The 18,308-nt window shown below is 42.3% G+C and overlaps 1 protein-coding gene across 5 annotated transcripts in view; it reads left to right on the forward strand.

The window, feature by feature from the left end:
- Nucleotides 1-12,507: 12,507 nt before the first annotated feature.
- The window catches only part of TRIM55 (tripartite motif containing 55), a 160,870-nt gene continuing 155,069 nt past the window's right edge, over nt 12,508-18,308 (forward strand). For 4 of the 5 annotated variants that reach the window (XM_029591395.1, XM_029591394.1, XM_029591396.1 and 1 more), the window contains exons 1-2: nt 12,763-12,930; nt 13,680-13,852. In XM_029591395.1, coding sequence (XP_029447255.1) covers nt 12,763-12,930; nt 13,680-13,852 — 341 coding nt within the window. Of the gene's footprint in view, nt 12,931-13,679; nt 13,853-18,308 lie in introns of all 5 variants that reach the window. The other variant, XM_029591393.1, reaches the window with a different exon arrangement.

An 18,308-nucleotide genomic window follows, 5' to 3' on the forward strand; every position in this document is an offset into this window, starting at 1 on the left:
ACCTCTCATGATTTTAAACACCTCTATCATATCCCCCCCTCAGTTGTCTCTTCTCCAAGCTGAACAGTCCTAACCTCTTTAGTCTTTCCTCACAGGGGAGCTGTTCCATCCCCTTTATCATTTTGGTTGCCCTTCTTTGTACCTTCTCCATCGCAACTATATCTTTTTTGAGATGCGGCAACCAGAATTGTACACAGTATTCAAGGTGCGGTCTCATCATGGAGCGATACAGAATCATTATGACATTTTCTGTTTTATTCACCATTCCCTTTCTAATAATTCCCAACATTCTGTTTGCTTTTTTGACTGCCGCAGCACACTGAACTGATGATTTCAATGCGTTATCCACTATGACGCCTAGATCTCTTTCTTGGGTGGTAGCTCCTAATATGGAACCTAACATTGTATAACTATAGCATGGGTTATTTTTCCCTATATGCATCACCTTGCACCTATCCACATTAAATTTCATCTGCCATTTCGATGCCCAATTTTCCAGTCTCACAAGGTCTTCCTGCAATTTATCACAATCTGCTTGTGATTTAACTACACTGAACAATTTTGTATCATCTGCAAATTTGATTACCTCACTTGTTGTATTTCTTTCCAGATCATTTATAAATATATTGAAAGGTATGGGTCCCTGAGGCACTCCACTGCCCACTCCCTTCCACTGAGAAAATTGTCCATTTAATCCTACTCTCTGTTTCCTGTCTTTTAGCCAGTTTGTAATCCACGAAAGGATATCACCACCTATCCCATTACTTTTTACTTTTCCTAGAATCCTCTCATGAGGAACTTTGTCAAACGCCTTCTGAAAATCCACATATACTACATCTACTGGTTCACCTTTATCTACATGTTTATTAACTCCTTCAAAAAAGTGAAGCAGATTTGTCAGGCAAGACTTGCCTTGGGTAAAGCCATGCTGACTTTGTTCCATTAAACCATATCTTTCTATATTTTCTGTGATTTTGATATTTAGAACACTTTCCTCTATTTTTCCTAGCATAGAAGTCTGTGAGGTTAACTGGTCTGTAGTTTCCCGGATTGCCCCTGGAGCCCTTTTTAAATATTGGGGTTACATTAGCCACCCTCCAGTCTTCAGGTACAATGAATGATTTTAATGATAGGTTACAAATTTTTACTATCTCGTCCAGGTGATTTGCTTCTCTTCATTTTGTCAATATGGCCTACTATATCTTCCAGATTCACCGTGATTTGGTTCAGTTTATCTGAATCATCACCCTGAAAACTGAAAGTGAACAAAGCAATGGAGCCTGATGAGATACATCTCAGGATACTGAGGGAGCCAGAGATGTGCTGGCGAGCCCACTTAAGGACCTTTTCAATAGATCCCTGGGAGTGGTACCCTGGGATTGGAGAAGAATGGTGGTGGTCCAACTTCATTAGAGTGGTAGCAGAGAGGAGACTGGAAACTACAGACCGGTTAACCTCACATCAGTGGTGGGAAAATTAATGGAGACAATGCTGAAGGAAAGGAAATCTGGTTGATTTTTTTGACTGGTTGACTAGAGAATTAGAGCAAGGAAGAGCGCTCAATATGATCTACTTGGATTTCAGCAAAGCTTTTGATATGGTCCCGCATAGTAGACTTGTGAATAAAATGAGAAGCTTGAGAGTAAGCGCCAAGGTAGTGGTGTGGATTACAAACTGGTAAATGGAATCTACTCTGAAGAGTTAACCATTTTAAATGGAGTGCCACAGGGATCGGTGTTGGGACCGGTTCTTTTCAATATCTTTGTGAGCAACATTGCAGAAGGGATAGAAAGTAAAGTATGCCTATTTGCAGATAATAATCTACACAATGAATCTACTATGAAGTATAATGATATCATGCAAAACATTTTTATTAATGTAAAAACATGACTCCCACTAGACAAAGTTAAAACTAACTAATCACCATTCACCCACTCCATTCACACCATTAAAAATCAAACATCAAAAACAATGTGACACAATATATGTTACAATGTATCATAGTGTGTTTGTCCTCACCCAGCTCTTCTCCAATACACAATGAAGTTGCCCCAAAGTGCACAAACAGCTTTTATATCCTGGATCGTAGCTCACTGCTCTAACCACGGCGCACATAAGTGCCCACATACGCTCGCGCCCACCAGACGCATAAGTTCGTGCTTAGGGGCGCTTATGCGTACGCGCATCAGGGCGGACCTGTGCGCACTCAAATCCAAGCGCTAGCTGGCTGAACGCACAAGACAGCTATGGCTCCGGCAGCAAAGAAGCACAAGCGACACTCTCTGTGCTGCCTGCCATATTAGGGTTGCACAATCTGACCTAAAATCCTTCCTGTGTCAGCACTGTGAGGAAGATTTTCATTCTGATTGATCATTCATTTCATAGGGTGCTTTTAAAATAGTGAAACCTATTGTTAAGTGCATCGGTTCCATGTAAAGCTCCGCCCTTTGTTGAGCAGTTCTTCGTTGTATGTAAACCGGAGTGATTTGTAGTCCCTACAAGAACTTCGGTATATAAAAATTAAAAATAAATAAATAAATAAATATATAAATTTCTCAAAAAACATTCTTTATAAGTCCACCCATCTCATCTTATTGTGTATATGGGATTAAATTCGTCCCGTTCCTTCCCAGGGACTGAATCGGTCTTTATATTCAAAAAACACACTATGTATGACTCTCAGAAGATTAAAACCACTACTAATGCCCACCAACTTCCGATCAGTCTTACAAGCCCTAATCTTTTCCAGTACCGACTATTGCAATGCCCTCCTACTTGGACTACCATACACCACAATAAGACCATTACAAAACACAGCGGCAAGAATTCTAACTGGGAAAAGTAAAAGAGACCACATCACGGAAACCTTAATAGAATTACACTGGTTACCCATTGAACAAAGAATACAATACAAAACTTTATGCACCATTCATAAACTGATACACGACGAAAACGCAGAGTGGCTGAACACAGCCCTCCGCTTACATACCCCACACAGAAACCTAAGGTCAGCAAACAAAGCACTTCTAACTATACCATCAGTCAAAACAGCCAGATTAACACAAGTAAGGGTCAGGGCCCTATCACTAGCAGGACCCATAATATGGAACACCATGCCGGTAGAAATCAGATTGGAAAGAGACATCAAAACATTCAGAAAAAATGTAAAAACATGGCTATTTAAGCAAGCATACCACAGAGAAAATCAAGAGTAGAAACCAGGGAACTGTTAGCTGCGGTCAAGCAAACACCCACACAAACACACTCCTTCCTTCTTAAAGTGTGTCTCCTCTCCTATATTCTACTCTCCACCTTTATCTTAAACTTCAAAGAACTAAAGTTAAGTAACACCAAACTTTTAGCAGAGTTAGAAAACCTAGACATAACTTATAACACTCACCAAATAGTACTTATTATGATATAATGTTACAGTATTCTTGATGGCACCTGTGTAAGAGTTAGAATTCCAGACACTTTATGCAACATAGTTTTTGTGCTTTATTGTGAACCGTTGTGATGGCACCCGCTTAACGACGGTATAGAAAAGATTTTAAATAAATAAAATAAATAAATGTATTGAATCCGTCCCGTTGCTTCATAGGGACTGAATTCATCTTCACTGTTCAACACACACTACGTCCAACAAAGGATCCTTGTTTCACCCCCACCGGGGCTTTATCAGGGACTCATCGATGTAACAAATATTGTATTTTTCTTTTCTGTCTAAAAAGCATAATATGCATGATAATCTCTTACCAACCATATATTGCTCAACTCCTTGAGTCATGAATTGTCTACTAACCTTCACAACACTCACTCCAACACGGAGGTTGTCAGAATTCGATCTAATATAGTATCAACGCACACTTTAAACACAAATCATGTCTTTCAGATTATCATTCCAGTCTCTGAAATGATAATAAAAATATGTTTTTACATTAATAAAAATAGGTTTTGCATGATATCATTATACTTCATAGTAGATTCTCTCATTGTGTAGATTGTTATTTATATTCGAGAGAACTAGTGATAACATATCCCTGGTTTTCGTTTACCGTTTCTGAGTTTGCATATAAAATAAATAATACCAAGATCTGCAACAGAGTGGACACGCCTGAAGGAATAGAGAGAATGAAAAGAGATTTAAGAAAGCTGGCACTGTGGTCGAAGTTTGGCAGCTGGGATTCAATGCCAAGAAGTGCAGAGTCATGCATCTGGGATGTGGTAATCCAAAAGAGTTTTATGTGATGGGGGTGAAAGACCGATGTGCATGGAGCAGGAGAGGGATTTTGAGGTGATAGTGTCTTGGGATCTGAAGATGGCGAAGCAATGTGACAAGGTGATAGCTAAAGCCAGAAGAAGTCTGGGCTGCAAAGAGAGAGGAATAACCAGTAAGAAAAAGGAGGTGATGATGCTTTTGTAAAGATCCTTGGTGAGGCCTCACCTGGAGTATTGTGTTCATTTCTGGAGCCCATATCTCAAAAGAGACAGGTTGGAGGCAGTCCTGAGAAGGGCGATGAAAATGCTGTGGATTCTGTGTCAGAAGACCTATGAGGAGAGGCTGAAGGAGCTGAATATTTATACCCTGGAAGAGAGGAGATGCAGAGGAGATATGATATAGACCTTTAGATATCTAAAAGGTTTCAATGAAGTATGGACTTCAAACCTTTTGTATTGGAAAGAAAATACTAGAACTAGGGGTCATGAAATGAAACTCCAGGGGGGGGGGGGGAATAACTCAGAACCAAAATCAGGAAATATTTCTTCACAGAGAGGGTGGTAGAGATCTGGAATGCCCTTCTGGAGGAGGTGGTGAAGAAGAAAACAGTCAAAGAATTCAAAGGGGCATGGGATAAACACTGTGGATCTCTAAATGCTAGAAGATGGAAATAAGATTAGCATGCAGGGGGGTAATTTGTTGGTATGGCAGTTACTACCCTTAACAGAAGGCATAGAGATTACTACCCTTAACCAATATGCTTTGATGCTTTTAATGCAACTGCAACAAATTGGCCCAAAAACACACAGTGTACTCCAGAAACCTTAAAGTACAAGTACAAAATATATGTGCCAAAAGAGTTTCCCTTCAGTTACCACTACACGGGAGAAGGGACGAACATATCAGAAACTTCAAAGTTTGACGACACATCCGGAGAAGGTTCAAAAGCCCTGTTAGTTCGCCATGTTTCTTGGATTTGCAAGTCTGAAATCAGACTGCTGAAGAAGGACCATAAGAAGCCACCATTGATGCCAGAAAAGGAAGATTATTCCTGGAAGATGTGGAGTTGATGAACCCCTGAAGAAGATGTGGAGTTGATGATTTCCCCTGAAGCAGGACCGTGAGGTTCGAAATGCGATCGCGTCAGGACTTTATCATGAGCTAAGTACTGGGACTTTGTCCTTTCTAATGGATTAAAAATTATTGTGTTTTGATGTCTGGAGTATTTGGCTATGGAATAGGTCGATTAGACTATTCGTATTGAAGTTCCCGTGGCAGTATGGAATAATTTTAAGAAAAAAATAAGCAAAAATACTAAAAACATTCGAGATACATAATAAAGTAATGTGACCTTACCATGGTGGGTCTGATTGATATACAGACTCTTTGAGTATTGGTCCTACAAAATGAATTGCATTAAATTTAACATTTTTGAAATTTGTGGCGAATTGAAATGATAAAAAGATTGACCAGTGAAACAATTTTTTGATATTTAATGCAACTGCAACATTGTTCCCCGCTTAAATGGCAGGGGGATAAGAGAAATTTGATTCATACAACAACTGAGGGCCCTGACTTCCATGGTCTGGAATACTGCTATATGGACCTAAAGAAAAAGGCACAGGACTGCTTCTATGACCAAGTCCTGAAGGAAATGAAGAAAGCGTGCATGGGAGTAACTTGCTATGCAGTGGTTACTGCCCTTTACCAAATAAACCTTGATACTTTTGGTGCAACTCCAACATTGCTCTCTGCTTCAATGGCAGGGGGAAAGGGGAATTGGATTTTACAGCAACCATGGAGAACTCCAACTTTTATGATCTGTGGAACTCATGAGCATGAGGGTAACCAGTACAGTGCAGCGGTTACTACCCTTAATAGAAGCATGAGATTACTGCCCTTAACTAATAATCCTTGATGATTTTGATGCAATTGCAACATTGCTCGTCTCCAAAAATACCAAAACAGGGCTCTCTTGCTGCTAGTCATCACTGTCCATCCATGGGTTTTGAGATGAGAGCAACAGGTGTTCTCTACCCCTGTCGTTCCTCAAGGCAGGGCTTTTCCCTCCCTGAGCTAGGACCTGGAATTCACAAAAGAAAAATTCCAAAAATTGATTTTCAGTAGAATAAATCACCTGCTCAAAATCCTGTGGCAAACCCTATTAGACCACTTGGAAAGCTGTATGCCTCTCCCCTTTCGCTTTGTCTCTGGCCATGGGGCCTAGAAAGAGATATATGGAAAAGCAAATAAACAGGCCCTACTTCTTCAAAAACGAACCAAAAATGTCGCACTTTTCTCTCTCCTCATCTGCAGGTATGCAGACAGGAGCTCACCATTCCAGCAGACTCACTGGAGGTGCAGTTAAAAGAACAGTGTGCTCCTTTCCTAACCCCTCTCTTAAGCAGGGGACATCTGGTAGAGATCCCAAAGGGTCTCAACACTTCATATCCTTGAGTGCATTCCATCTGGTCCCACATTCCACATCTGGTCCCACCTTCCATCTGGTCCCACCTTCAATTTTGCTGATTCCATCCAAACAGTCTCCTCTGTGAATGGTGCAGTTTCTACCCCATTCCCTAGACTTTCAAGATCTGTTCTTTTCCATTCCTTTCTTTAGTGAACACTGAACAAAAGTGTTTAGCATTTCTGCTTTTTCCTCATCTCTCTTTACCTGTTTTTCTTCTGTTGATTTCAGTCTTACAGTTCCTTCTTTCACTGATACAGTATATCTAGGGACCTTCGTTTTCAGTTTTCATTTTATTTTGCCTGGGAATTTAAATGTTAGAACAAAAAAAAAAAAATCAGTGGAAAAATGACTTTGATTATAATACACAGGAGAAAAATCAGTGGAAAAGTTCATTTTCCCCAGGCGAAATAAAATAAAATAAAAACTGAAAATGAAGGTCCCTAAGTATACCTGAAAAAGATTTTTTTCACCTTGCTTTACCTGTTTTTTCTTCCATACATGCTTTTGCTATCCTTATTTCTTTTCCCACTTCTTTCAGTTTTACCAGACAATCTTCCCTATGTTCTTGTTTTTTTGAGATCATTTATACCTTTTGAATGTTAATTGCTATGACTGTCGGCCACGGGCGGCCACGGCCAACCCAACTCACGTCATGTCTTGCCCTGCTCTCCTCTCCTAGTAAGCTCGCAACTGTGGCTTGCCACTACCACCATGTTCCTCCTGGCTTTCGGGACTCCAAGTGGCAGCTGGGATGCCGCCGACCTACACTCTGAATCTGGGCCTCCCTAGGCGTGCGCGCGCGCCACCTGGCCTCCCTTTAAAGGCCCTATGGCGGGAACTCCAGGGGTGTCCCCGGCTGATGACATCACAAGTGTGAGATATTTAAGCACCTCCTTTGGCCTACGCTAATTGTCTTGGCAACGAGATCCCTGAGCTCCTGTGGGACTTGTACCATTCTGGGGGCCCACCAGCCAGTCGGGTTTTCAGGATATCCACAATGAATATGCATGAGAGAACAATTGCAGTTACGGAGGCAGTGCATGCATATTCATTGTGGATATCCTGAAAACCCTACTGGCTGGTGGGCCCCCAGGACAGGGTTGGGGACCACTGTGATAGTAAACATGGTGCCCCCAGTGAATTTTCAGTAACTTAGCACTTTGCATAGGTATTAGTGCAAAAAACTGCCTATTACTATAAAACATGCCCCTTTTTCTATCACATGCGATAATTAGTGCATTTTGATAAATCCAGGCCTTAGAGGATAGCTTTCAAAACTATTTGAGGTAGAGCATTTATAAGCATAAGTGGACTCATGGAGATTTATCCTAGTATTTTATAAATTGTATAATGGGAGCTGCACAGCTTTATAAAATATGCACAGTTCTGCTTTTAATGTATGCACATATGTTTCAGTAAATGCAAAGATTTCCAATGTGAGGAAGGCATACTTTCTCTGACATATAAACATGCGCTTGTATATTTTGCATGCGAAAATATAACATGTATGCATAAAACCCAGATTTATACATGGAAGCAGGTATATTTTCAAATATGTGCACATACTTGAAATCACCAGATTGCCAATTCCTGCACCAGTTCATCTAGACTGTTTCTAGTTTTCTTAGACACCCTAGTTCTTCACGCGGAAGTGCCCCAGTTCACCCAGACCTCCCTCCCAAAAATATTAGAAAACTGACAAGTCCAATTTCACTTGCTCAAATCAATTAACAGGTGTAAAATTGCATTAAGTTGGCTGAGGTATTCACATAAATCTCTGATAAAACACCTCTTAACCCTGTCCTGGTATGCCCCTAGAGTGCCCCTTTTTTGCACTAGTAAATGTGCATATGAAAATGTGCACATACATTTGACATTTATAAAATAGCATATATGCAAATACAAGCTACTTATGCTTGTATATGCTAATTTTCCAAAACCCTTTGAAAATGTACTCAAAAGTGAATAAGATGAATAAATGCAGGATTACAGGGTAATTCTTAAAGGAAAATGTAAATGTAACATACTATCATAGCAATTTTCAAAAGCCCATTTACCCCTGTTTAAATTGGTACAATAGTATATAACATTTACATTTTCCTTTGAAAATTAGTTAACTTTTATTTTATATTTTTTAATATATGAAAAGATATTGAATTATGAATGTTTATGAAATGGACAATAACCAAGATTAAAACTTTGATAATTGACACTACTGCTCATGTTTCAAACTTCTAATTCAGCCCCTGTGGTTGTTCACTTAGGGGTAGATTTTCAAAGGGTTATGCGCGTAACCACCGAAAACCTACCCCAAATCCCCCCTGCATGCACCGAGCTTATTTTGCATAGGCTCAGCGGCACCCGCAAGCCCCGGGACGCGCGTAAGTCCCGGGGCTTTCCTGGGGGGCGTGTCGGGGGCGTGTCACGGTGGCGCGTCATCCGGGGGCGTGGCCGCGGGCATGGTTCCGGTCCGGGGGCGTTCTGGGGGGCATGGCCGCGGCCTCCGGACCAGGCCCCGGACCGGAACCTGGCACGCCTGCAGCCGGCCCGAGCAGACGTAACTGGGAATAAAGGTAGGGGGTGTAGAAAGGGCTGGAGGGGTGGGTTAAATGGGGAAGGTGGGGGGAGGCAGAGGGAACGGGCAGCGCACACAGGGCTCAGCGCGCGCAAGGTGCACAAATGTGCACCCCCTTGCGCGCACCGACCCGTATTTTATAAGATACGCGCGGCTACGCGCGTATCTTATAAAATCCGGCGTACTTTTGTTTGTGCCTGGTGCGCGAACAAAAGTACGTGGTCGCGCTTTTTTATAAAATGTACCCCTTATTGACTAGTAACTGAATAAATGAATGACGTTATGGGGCCAGAAAAGACATGGCAGTATGTAGCCATGAAAGGGCCAGTAGCAGGTTGGCAAGCAAAGAGGGTTGTCGTAGCCCAAAAGTGTAGGCATAGTGAGGAGATTCGGGCTAAAGTAGACCAGGCAGCGTCAGAGCAGTAAAGCAGGGCTGCCTTGAACCCTGCAGAAAGGCACCCAACAGTTTTATTAGCTGCTGCAGCCCCAGTCATAGAGGGGCCAGAGGCAGGAGAGGAGGCAGATTAAAATGTACAAATGCCTCTCGCCATGGGTGCAGCAAAGGGAGCATATGGAAGAAACTCTCAATGCCGCTATTAGTGCTAGGAATGAGCCGGAGTGCCACCAGGAGCATGAACGCTGGCTACCACTTCTGAAGACTGCTGCTGGTTGTCCCACAGCTTACGGCTCTCAGCATGAATGCCTGCGAACCCGAAAGTGTGACTGGGCGGGAGCAGCAGCATCGCCGGCCTTATTTTTCTAGCAGTTGCTCTGCCTGGTGCACACAACTCCCACTTTGGGATACAGGTGTTTCTGTGCCTGTGCTGGTCCTGAGGGAGTGAGGATCTGGGAGAGCCAGGGATGAGGCTGGCTAGCGCGGCACTGCACAGGTCTTGCCGCGGCACACGGGTTGAGAAGCTCTGCCCTAGCCTGACGCACCTTTGCTGGTCCAACAGTCTTTGTGGAGTTTGCCCTGAGAAACTGCTGTTCATCTGACCTGATCCCTGTTCCATTCCTTGATCCTGCTTCCTGCTTCTGGCCTAGTAAGTCCTGAAAGCTGCCTGCAGCCAAGGACCCAACCTATGGGGGAGTTGCTTTAGGGAGAAGACCACCTGCTCCAGAGTGTCTGCCCACTCTGTAGTATGCCCCTATCCAGGCACGGCCAAAGAAAAGAGGATCAGTAAACACCAGGAGTTCTTTATTCAGCACAGAACATGATAAAAAGCCCGACTCAGGCTGAGTTGTGCTCTTTGAGCTGCTTCAGGGGCTGGTCAGAGCAAGGGAGTCACAGGAACATTACTGACCAGCCCCTGAAGCAGCTCAAAGAATGAAACTCAGCCTGAGTCGGGCTTTTTATCATGTTCTGTGCTGAATAAAGAACTCCTGGTGTTTACTGATCCTCTTTTCTTTGGTCGCTACTGCAATATTGGATCAGTTTCCGGTTTGTTTTTTTGGACCTATCCAGGCACGGTACATTTCCCCACACTTGACATGTGATCATTTGCACCTGCTGTTTCTGCAGATGGAATTTTGCTGGGAAAATTCTGGTAAAGATTTGAAAATGTCATCTACATGCATACTTTTTTTCTCCCTGACCTAAACGCGCCTCCGGCTAAAAGTACGTACATTGTGGAACATCAAGCACATTTTTAGCCGCATTGAGGGAAGGGCACTTTCAGATAGCCATTTAATGTGGATAAAACAGTTTTATTATTTATCTATTAATTTATTTTGACCTGGCAATATCCTCCTCCTCTGCCCCACTTTTAGCTCAATTGGAATGAGGGCTGGGATCTGGAACCATGAGCCTTCACTCATAACCTACTTAACCCCTCCACCTCTCAGCCCAAAAACATACCTAGTCTCATCAATGCAGTGACAGTCCCCGTTCTGGATCCTGTACCAATGCTCATTCCTGGGAACTTTTGAGTTGTGATCACCCTGAGATTGCTATTGATTAGCAGAGGGCAGGAGAAAGGAGGAAGGAATATGTATCAGCTTTCTCTCTTCCATCCCCCCCCCCCAAGTAATCCATACTTTTTCTTTCTCCCACCCATCACCATCACCTGTTCCCCCTCCAGAGATGACCCCAGCATACTTCCCCTTCCTTTTCGCTGCCACCCTCTATAAGTCAGAGCTCACGCTACCCTTAACTAAGTGAGTCCCAAGTCCTGGAGTCACAGCTGCAGACTGAGTTCTGTGTGTGTTGTAGCCCCTCTCCAGTTTCTCCCCACATGCTGCTTGCAGCATCTGCTCCAGATTCACACATCTTCTCCTGATCCTTGCGGGCTTACTGAGGAAGGAGAGTGGATGGAGCTGTACACAGAGAGGCCCTGAGCTTTCTTAGTGTTTCCCCTGAGACCCTGCAATTGATGTATATGCCCTGAGTAAGGGTGAAATCCTGAAACTTCCCAGGTATGCCCTTGCTCCTTCCTAAGCCCTGCAGTCATGGGACCTGAATTCAGCCACTAGGTGTCACCCTTAAGCAACGCCTGCAACTCCCTGTGTCAGGGGGACTGTGAGCGCTGCTATTGCCGCATGCCCAGACCGTGAGTATGGATAGTCATGTTTGTTTCCCTGCTTTCTCTCCATGTTGATGTCAGCAGGGGAAGTATGCTCAGTGTTTGTGCCTCTGCCCCATGCTGGAAGCATTAATAACAGGACAAGAGATTACAGTGACCCAGAGAATGGGCCAGCTGTACTGAACAAAAGAGTCACTGTGTTTCTTTTCATATGTTTTAGCTTGCTTATTTTTTTCTATTGAATTTTGTTGCAAGAAAACTGATTTGAAGATTTTCTAACCCCCTTTGCGCTTCTTTTGCCTGAAGCTTAAATTCGTTTCTAAAGGTTGGTGGTCTTTTTTTAATATTGCTGGGACTTTTTAGTTGAAATGATTCAAATGCCGCAGTCAGCCCTACCTCGCAGAGGAAGGGATAAAGGGGATGTGGAGAAAAGAGAGAGAGAGTGGAAATAATTTTAAAATGATTCATAAACCTTACAAAAAAAAAAAAGGCTTTTTTTTGACTCAAGCATAATTTATAATGATGGGTCTCAGTAATTTTAGGTATGGCCTGAGAAACTTAGATAAGAATGAAGTGCATTCATTATCAATTTTAACACTTGTGCTTCTCTTAAGTGATGAGTGATGCGTTTGCTATTAACAACTGCCAACTTCTTTTATGCCCTCCCTCTCTCTCTCTCTCTTTTAGACAAGAATGCTGCTCATTCATCCCTGTGACCCGTCACCTGCCTGAATCCATCCTCCTGTCACTCGCATATATGGACAAGTCGGTATGGTAACTTGTGATGTGCTGTTTCTAAACATAGCTTCGGGCCTCTTCGGTCCCACCCTTTAAACAATGTCCTCCAGCCGGGGAAACTCGAAGGACACCCGATCGCACCGAGCTCTGGAAGTGATTGAGGGAGACGAGCCTGGGAAAGTGGTCACTCAGCAGGGCGTAATTTCCGAACTCACACACGCCTGGAGTTGGCTGGGAGATGAGCGCCTCTCTGAATTACAAGTCCTTTTCCAAAGAGCAGCAAACCATGGATAACTTGGAGAAACAGCTCATTTGCCCCATCTGTTTAGAGATGTTCACAAAGCCAGTGGTTATTCTACCTTGTCAGCACAACCTGTGCAGAAAATGTGCCAGTGACATTTTCCAGGTGGGTTTATGGGGCTGCAGATTTTTCAGTTTCCTGAGAGGAGCAAAACTAGTAGTTTGCATGCATAAATTGCACTTGTGCCATTTGGGCCTTTAATCTATCTTATACACATATTAGTGTGCTTTCTAGAATATATTTTATTAGTATTCTATTGCTTTATTAGAACCAACATAATCCATAGGACTCTATTTCATAGGGATATTTTTAAAATCTTTTTTTAAGCTGGAAAGATAAGACAGTTGCCTGAGGCATTCGCTTCTGACATCTCAGTCAAAACTGTGACTCACAGGTCCAAACCCTAATAAGAATGACTCAGCCATTCATCCTTCCAAAGTAATTTACAAGAGTAGCGATTATAAATGGGTGAAAATAATGCTTCTGTCTGCCTATATATTTCTTTGAATAAAAATCCCATGTAAGTACATTAGTTAATATTATACATCTGTGTAAAAATTTATTACTGAACAGGATACCATTTTCCAAATATTTTAGTCACAGAAATTGAAGAAATGTTTTTAAATAAAGGGTCCAATCTGTTTAAATTACTTCTGCTTTATTCCATTTAACCTTGATCATGTCAGAAAAGTTGTTGGCATAATTTTATAATCTTCTCAGAAGTCATATGTCAGTCAAACTTGCATAGCTCTGGGGCATAAAAGTAAGAAACAGAGATTAATTTCATATTTAAAAGTTTGCAAATGTTGTGCCTGGTTTTGCTAAGTGGTTACTTTATTTTTTTGCAAGAACAGTCCTCCAACCCATATTTGCCAACAAGAGGAGGTAACACAGTGGCATCAGGAGGTCGATTCAGGTGTCCGTCCTGTAGGCATGAAGTGATCCTAGATCGGCATGGCGTGTATGGACTGCAGAGGAACTTGCTGGTGGAAAATATCATTGACATTTATAAACAAGAATCTACCAGGTAATGCACTAATGTATTGATTAAAAATAAGAACCTGATGGTATAGATATACCCACATTGATGTGGCTTATTTATTTATTTATTTATTTATTTATTTATTTAGGGGTTTTTATATACCGCATTACGTAAAAATACATCACCGCGGTTTACAATAAACAATAATTAGCAACAGGCTTTACAGTTAACAAGTATTATAGATAACAGGCAGTACATGATAACAGGCTTATGACATGTGAATGATGTTTTATTGTTATAGTTCTCCTTAGACAAGTCAAGGTGTTCAGGACTGGCTTGGCAAATGATACAGTATTCCAGGTCTTTGTTTACTTATTCTAGAATGAGATGCCGAAGATACATGGCATTTGTACAGGGCTGCTTTCCAGGAGTTCTTGTACTGTAGTCTATTTACATGCCAGGTCAATTTCAGGATTCATATCATACAGATACCATACGTCAAAGAGTTGGATCACAAATCTCGACAAAACCTGGAGGTTCTCCAGGCCTATCAGCTAGAATCTGATGTCCAGCTGCACAAAAATCTGAATTACCCATGAGAATGCTGCATGACCGCGGATTTACCTTGATTTTGTTTGTACATTAGCCAGGCCAGGTTTTCATTTTTCAAAGATTATTTTTTATTGATGACTTTCCAAACATCCAACAAGAGCACTGAAAACAAAATAAGCTAATACTCATAACAGAATCACTGAACCACCCAGAAAAGAGAGGAAAAAAATCCCAGCTCACGCCAGTGATACAAACCTTAAAAACTGATATCAATCCCCCCCCCCCAACCTGGAACCCATAGCTGGTGCAACCTTATAGCCTTGCACAACACCACCACCCCCCCTCCCCCTCCCCTTGGCCCTCTCCACACACACACAGTTGAAAGTTGTGCATTTAAAATAATCTTTTACATGAAAAAATTTCAAAGTAAAAACATCACTTACATTATATTTAAATGCACTGTTGTGTGATGCCAACCAAAAATCGCTGCAAAAACACTCTTGGAGTCTATATGGTATTAGGCCTGTTGTAACATGTGTTGTGTGTGGGCTTGACCGTCTGAAAGCCATAAAACATGAATGCACTGCCTATTAGGAGAATACGTCCCCTCAGTCACACATTCAGAACATAAAAAGACCCTCGCCAAATACAGAATAGAGTAACCGTAAAGTAGAACTACAAACGTGACAAAACCTGAACTGGAAACCATAAGAAGCCAGACTCTCTATGCAGTACAACAATATAAAACCAGAACCATCATCATTCCTCAAACATCAAACAATAAAATCAAGAAATAAAATAAATACATAGACATTATAGTAAAAACATATTAATAATAATATTCCAAAAGCTGATGACAAATAAAAGATCACATAATTAAAAACTCACATACAATTTTTTAAAAAATGTCCCAAGGGTCCGATCCATCTGGAGGTGAGGAGAGGTCCTGCTCTGAGGGGGACATCGCCCTGCTAAAATTGAGTTTGCTGTCATCTGACTCAAGGACCCAGGTGCAGGAATGGAGGTACCGTGACATCACTTCTGCCCACGCCCAGAAGAGCCCTTAAAACCGGGCTCGCAGCAGCGCGCAGACTGGGACTGATCCATCTGGAGGAGGTGAGGAGAGGTCCTACTCTGAGGGGGACATCGCCCTGCTAAAACTGAGTTTGCTGTCATCTGACTCAAGGACCCAGGTGCAGGAATAGAGGTACCGTGATGTCACTTCCGCCCACGCCGGGAGGAGCCCTTAAAACCTGGCTCGCAGCAGTGCACAGCCACTGCCGGCACGCTGCCGAAGCCACACGTGTCAAAGGGGTGCGCGGCTTTGTAAATAATTTTGTAAAGAAATTGGAATATTTGTGAAAGACCTCCCTTTACTCTTCAATCATCTCGGTCCACACAAGGGGTAAGGTAAACAGGTGATTTTTATACAGCAAAGTTGGTCTATTATTCTGGACTTTCTTGTTCTTTGTTATATATTAATAGTTATGGCGCATAAAAGGAAAGGTAAAGTGAGGATATACCCTTCAGAATCCTCACTTCCAATAGACCAATGGGTTATCACTGACTTTGTTGTTTCTACTTCTGACCCTTCGCGGGTAAGCTTCATTGGCGAAATAAGTAAAGGAGGAGCATCTTTTTCGCCAGAGGAAGTTTCACTTACGCCGCCAGATCCTAGGACCCCACTGCTTATTTTCCCTGGTAATGATACTATTACCTGGGGGAGAGCAAATATTTCTGCAAGTACCCTGGCAGAAGGAGGTAGAGAATCAAACCAGGTGGGAGGGTCTGATGGGAATAATTCACCAATAACATCTTTGGTGAATGAAGGAGAAATAGAAGAAATACATTCACCAACCTCTCTTCGAGAGAGAGAACATCTTTTGGAAAGTGTATATCCTGGGACTACAACTATTCCAGACCCTTCTCAGATTATGGTGAGACCAGCAGTAGTGACTTTAGACTCTCTTTGGGACTTGACTGTGGGAGCAATGAAGCTTTTCAGGGATCAATCCCAGCAGCTGGAAGTTGTCTCAACAAAGTTGGATGTAGAGGCTAGAGATCACCAAAAAATTCTTTCAAAGCATTCTCTTACTGTGCAAACTATGGGTTCTGATATAAAAAATTTGCAGACAGTCAATGCCTCAATTATTCGAGAGCATTTGAATACTATAAGGAGAGTAGAATCCTTGGAGAACCATTTTCGTCATTTAAATTTAAGGATTATAAATTTCCTAAAGTTTTGGATCACCTATTTCTGTCATAGGGGGTCATTTTCTAATGGGATCGTACGCGAAAAGTCCCTTTTCATGTGCGATAGTTTACTAGGGGCGGAGTCGGGGCGGAGTCCGCACCGGAAGAAGAGGAGTCAGCATCGGGGCAGATTCTGCAACGACTTCACTGGCGATGATAAGGTAGGCCACATTATGTTGACGTTTTGTTCCTTTCAAGATTTAAACTTAGTAATGAAGCATTATTTCCAAAATCTCAATATTTCTTAAATATGAAAAAGAAGTTTTGGATTGTAGTGCAGTATTTCTTTTATACTACCCACGTACATGAGTGGTAAAAAAAAAAAGGAAATAATACTTTTATTTTCTTTAAGCCAGACCAACTGTGAAATTTCTTGAAAAACCAAAAAGGTCCCCAGAGTTAAAATAACACCAGAGTAATACTAGGAAATAAATAAATTAACAGGAGTTGTAAACCATTATTTTCTTCAAATAATTTTTAGGAATTTTGAATAATTCTCCTCATTGTTGGAAATTCCCCTTGAGTTTAAAGGTTGTGCTCTCAAAGAAATGATTAAATTATATGCTTTATGTTGTCTTTATAAGAATTTCTTGGTAATGATCTCAATAATTGCTGTACAAAGATATTTTGCTTTGTATTGTTTGAAAATACTAATAAAATAAAAATAAATAAACAAAAAGGTCCCAAACACCAATAAAATATTGCAAAACAGGTACAACACCCGAAAAATAAAACTAAAATGGATTTTAAAAATTCATGCTCTCCATACCTGGGAACTTTTGATTTCCAGTCACCTTGAGATTGTCGTGGATTAGTGAGATGGGATGCACAAACCTTTTCCTCTCTTTCTCATACACTCACACAGCCGCACATGCATAAAAGCTCATACATACATATGCTCTCTCTCAGACAAAATCCCAGGAGTCTCCAACTCTTTTTTGGTTGGGATCTGCCAGCAGCCCTGGACCCTCCACTTCATTTAAGCTGCTTGTAGGTTGGGCTCCACCTAAAGCCCCAGTCTCTCTTTTTCACACACATCCACAACCCAGGCAGCTCCCATTCTTTCTCCCTCTCTGTCTCTCTCTCTCACACACAACCCAGACAAGCTCCTATTCACACCTACACATCCCAAGCAGGCTTTCATTCACATCCACCCAAATAGCAGGCAGGCTCCCATTCTTATGCACACGTGCGCGCACACACACACACACACACATGCAACCCAAGCAGGCTCCCATTCACATACACACATGCAACCCAGATAGGCTTCCATGCACACACATACACACATGCGCACACACACACACAGCTATCCCAACGAGGTTCCTATTCACATATCCACTCATCCCAGGCAGCTCCCATTCACAGACATACACATGCAGACCAGGCAGTCAGGGTCCATGGAACATTCCTCCTCTGCTGCTTCTGCTGCCAGCTTGTACCTTCTTCATTGGGGAGAACAGCCATTCTGCAGCTCCTCCCACATACTAGCCATGCAATAATTCAACACTTGTGGAGCTAGCCCTGCGAGTGTTGAATTACCATCGTGCCAGCACATGAGGAGGAGCTGCAGGATAGCCTTCATCTTATGTTCTGGCCTCCTGCTTCTTCTGCCACCAGTGGGATGGAGCCTGCCGGCAGCCGCACAAGCCTTCTGCTTCTTCCACCACCCGTGGGATGGGGTCCATTGGCAGCC

This window comes from Rhinatrema bivittatum, chromosome 2, assembly GCF_901001135.1.
Source record: "Rhinatrema bivittatum chromosome 2, aRhiBiv1.1, whole genome shotgun sequence".
NCBI lineage: Eukaryota > Metazoa > Chordata > Amphibia > Gymnophiona > Rhinatrematidae > Rhinatrema > Rhinatrema bivittatum.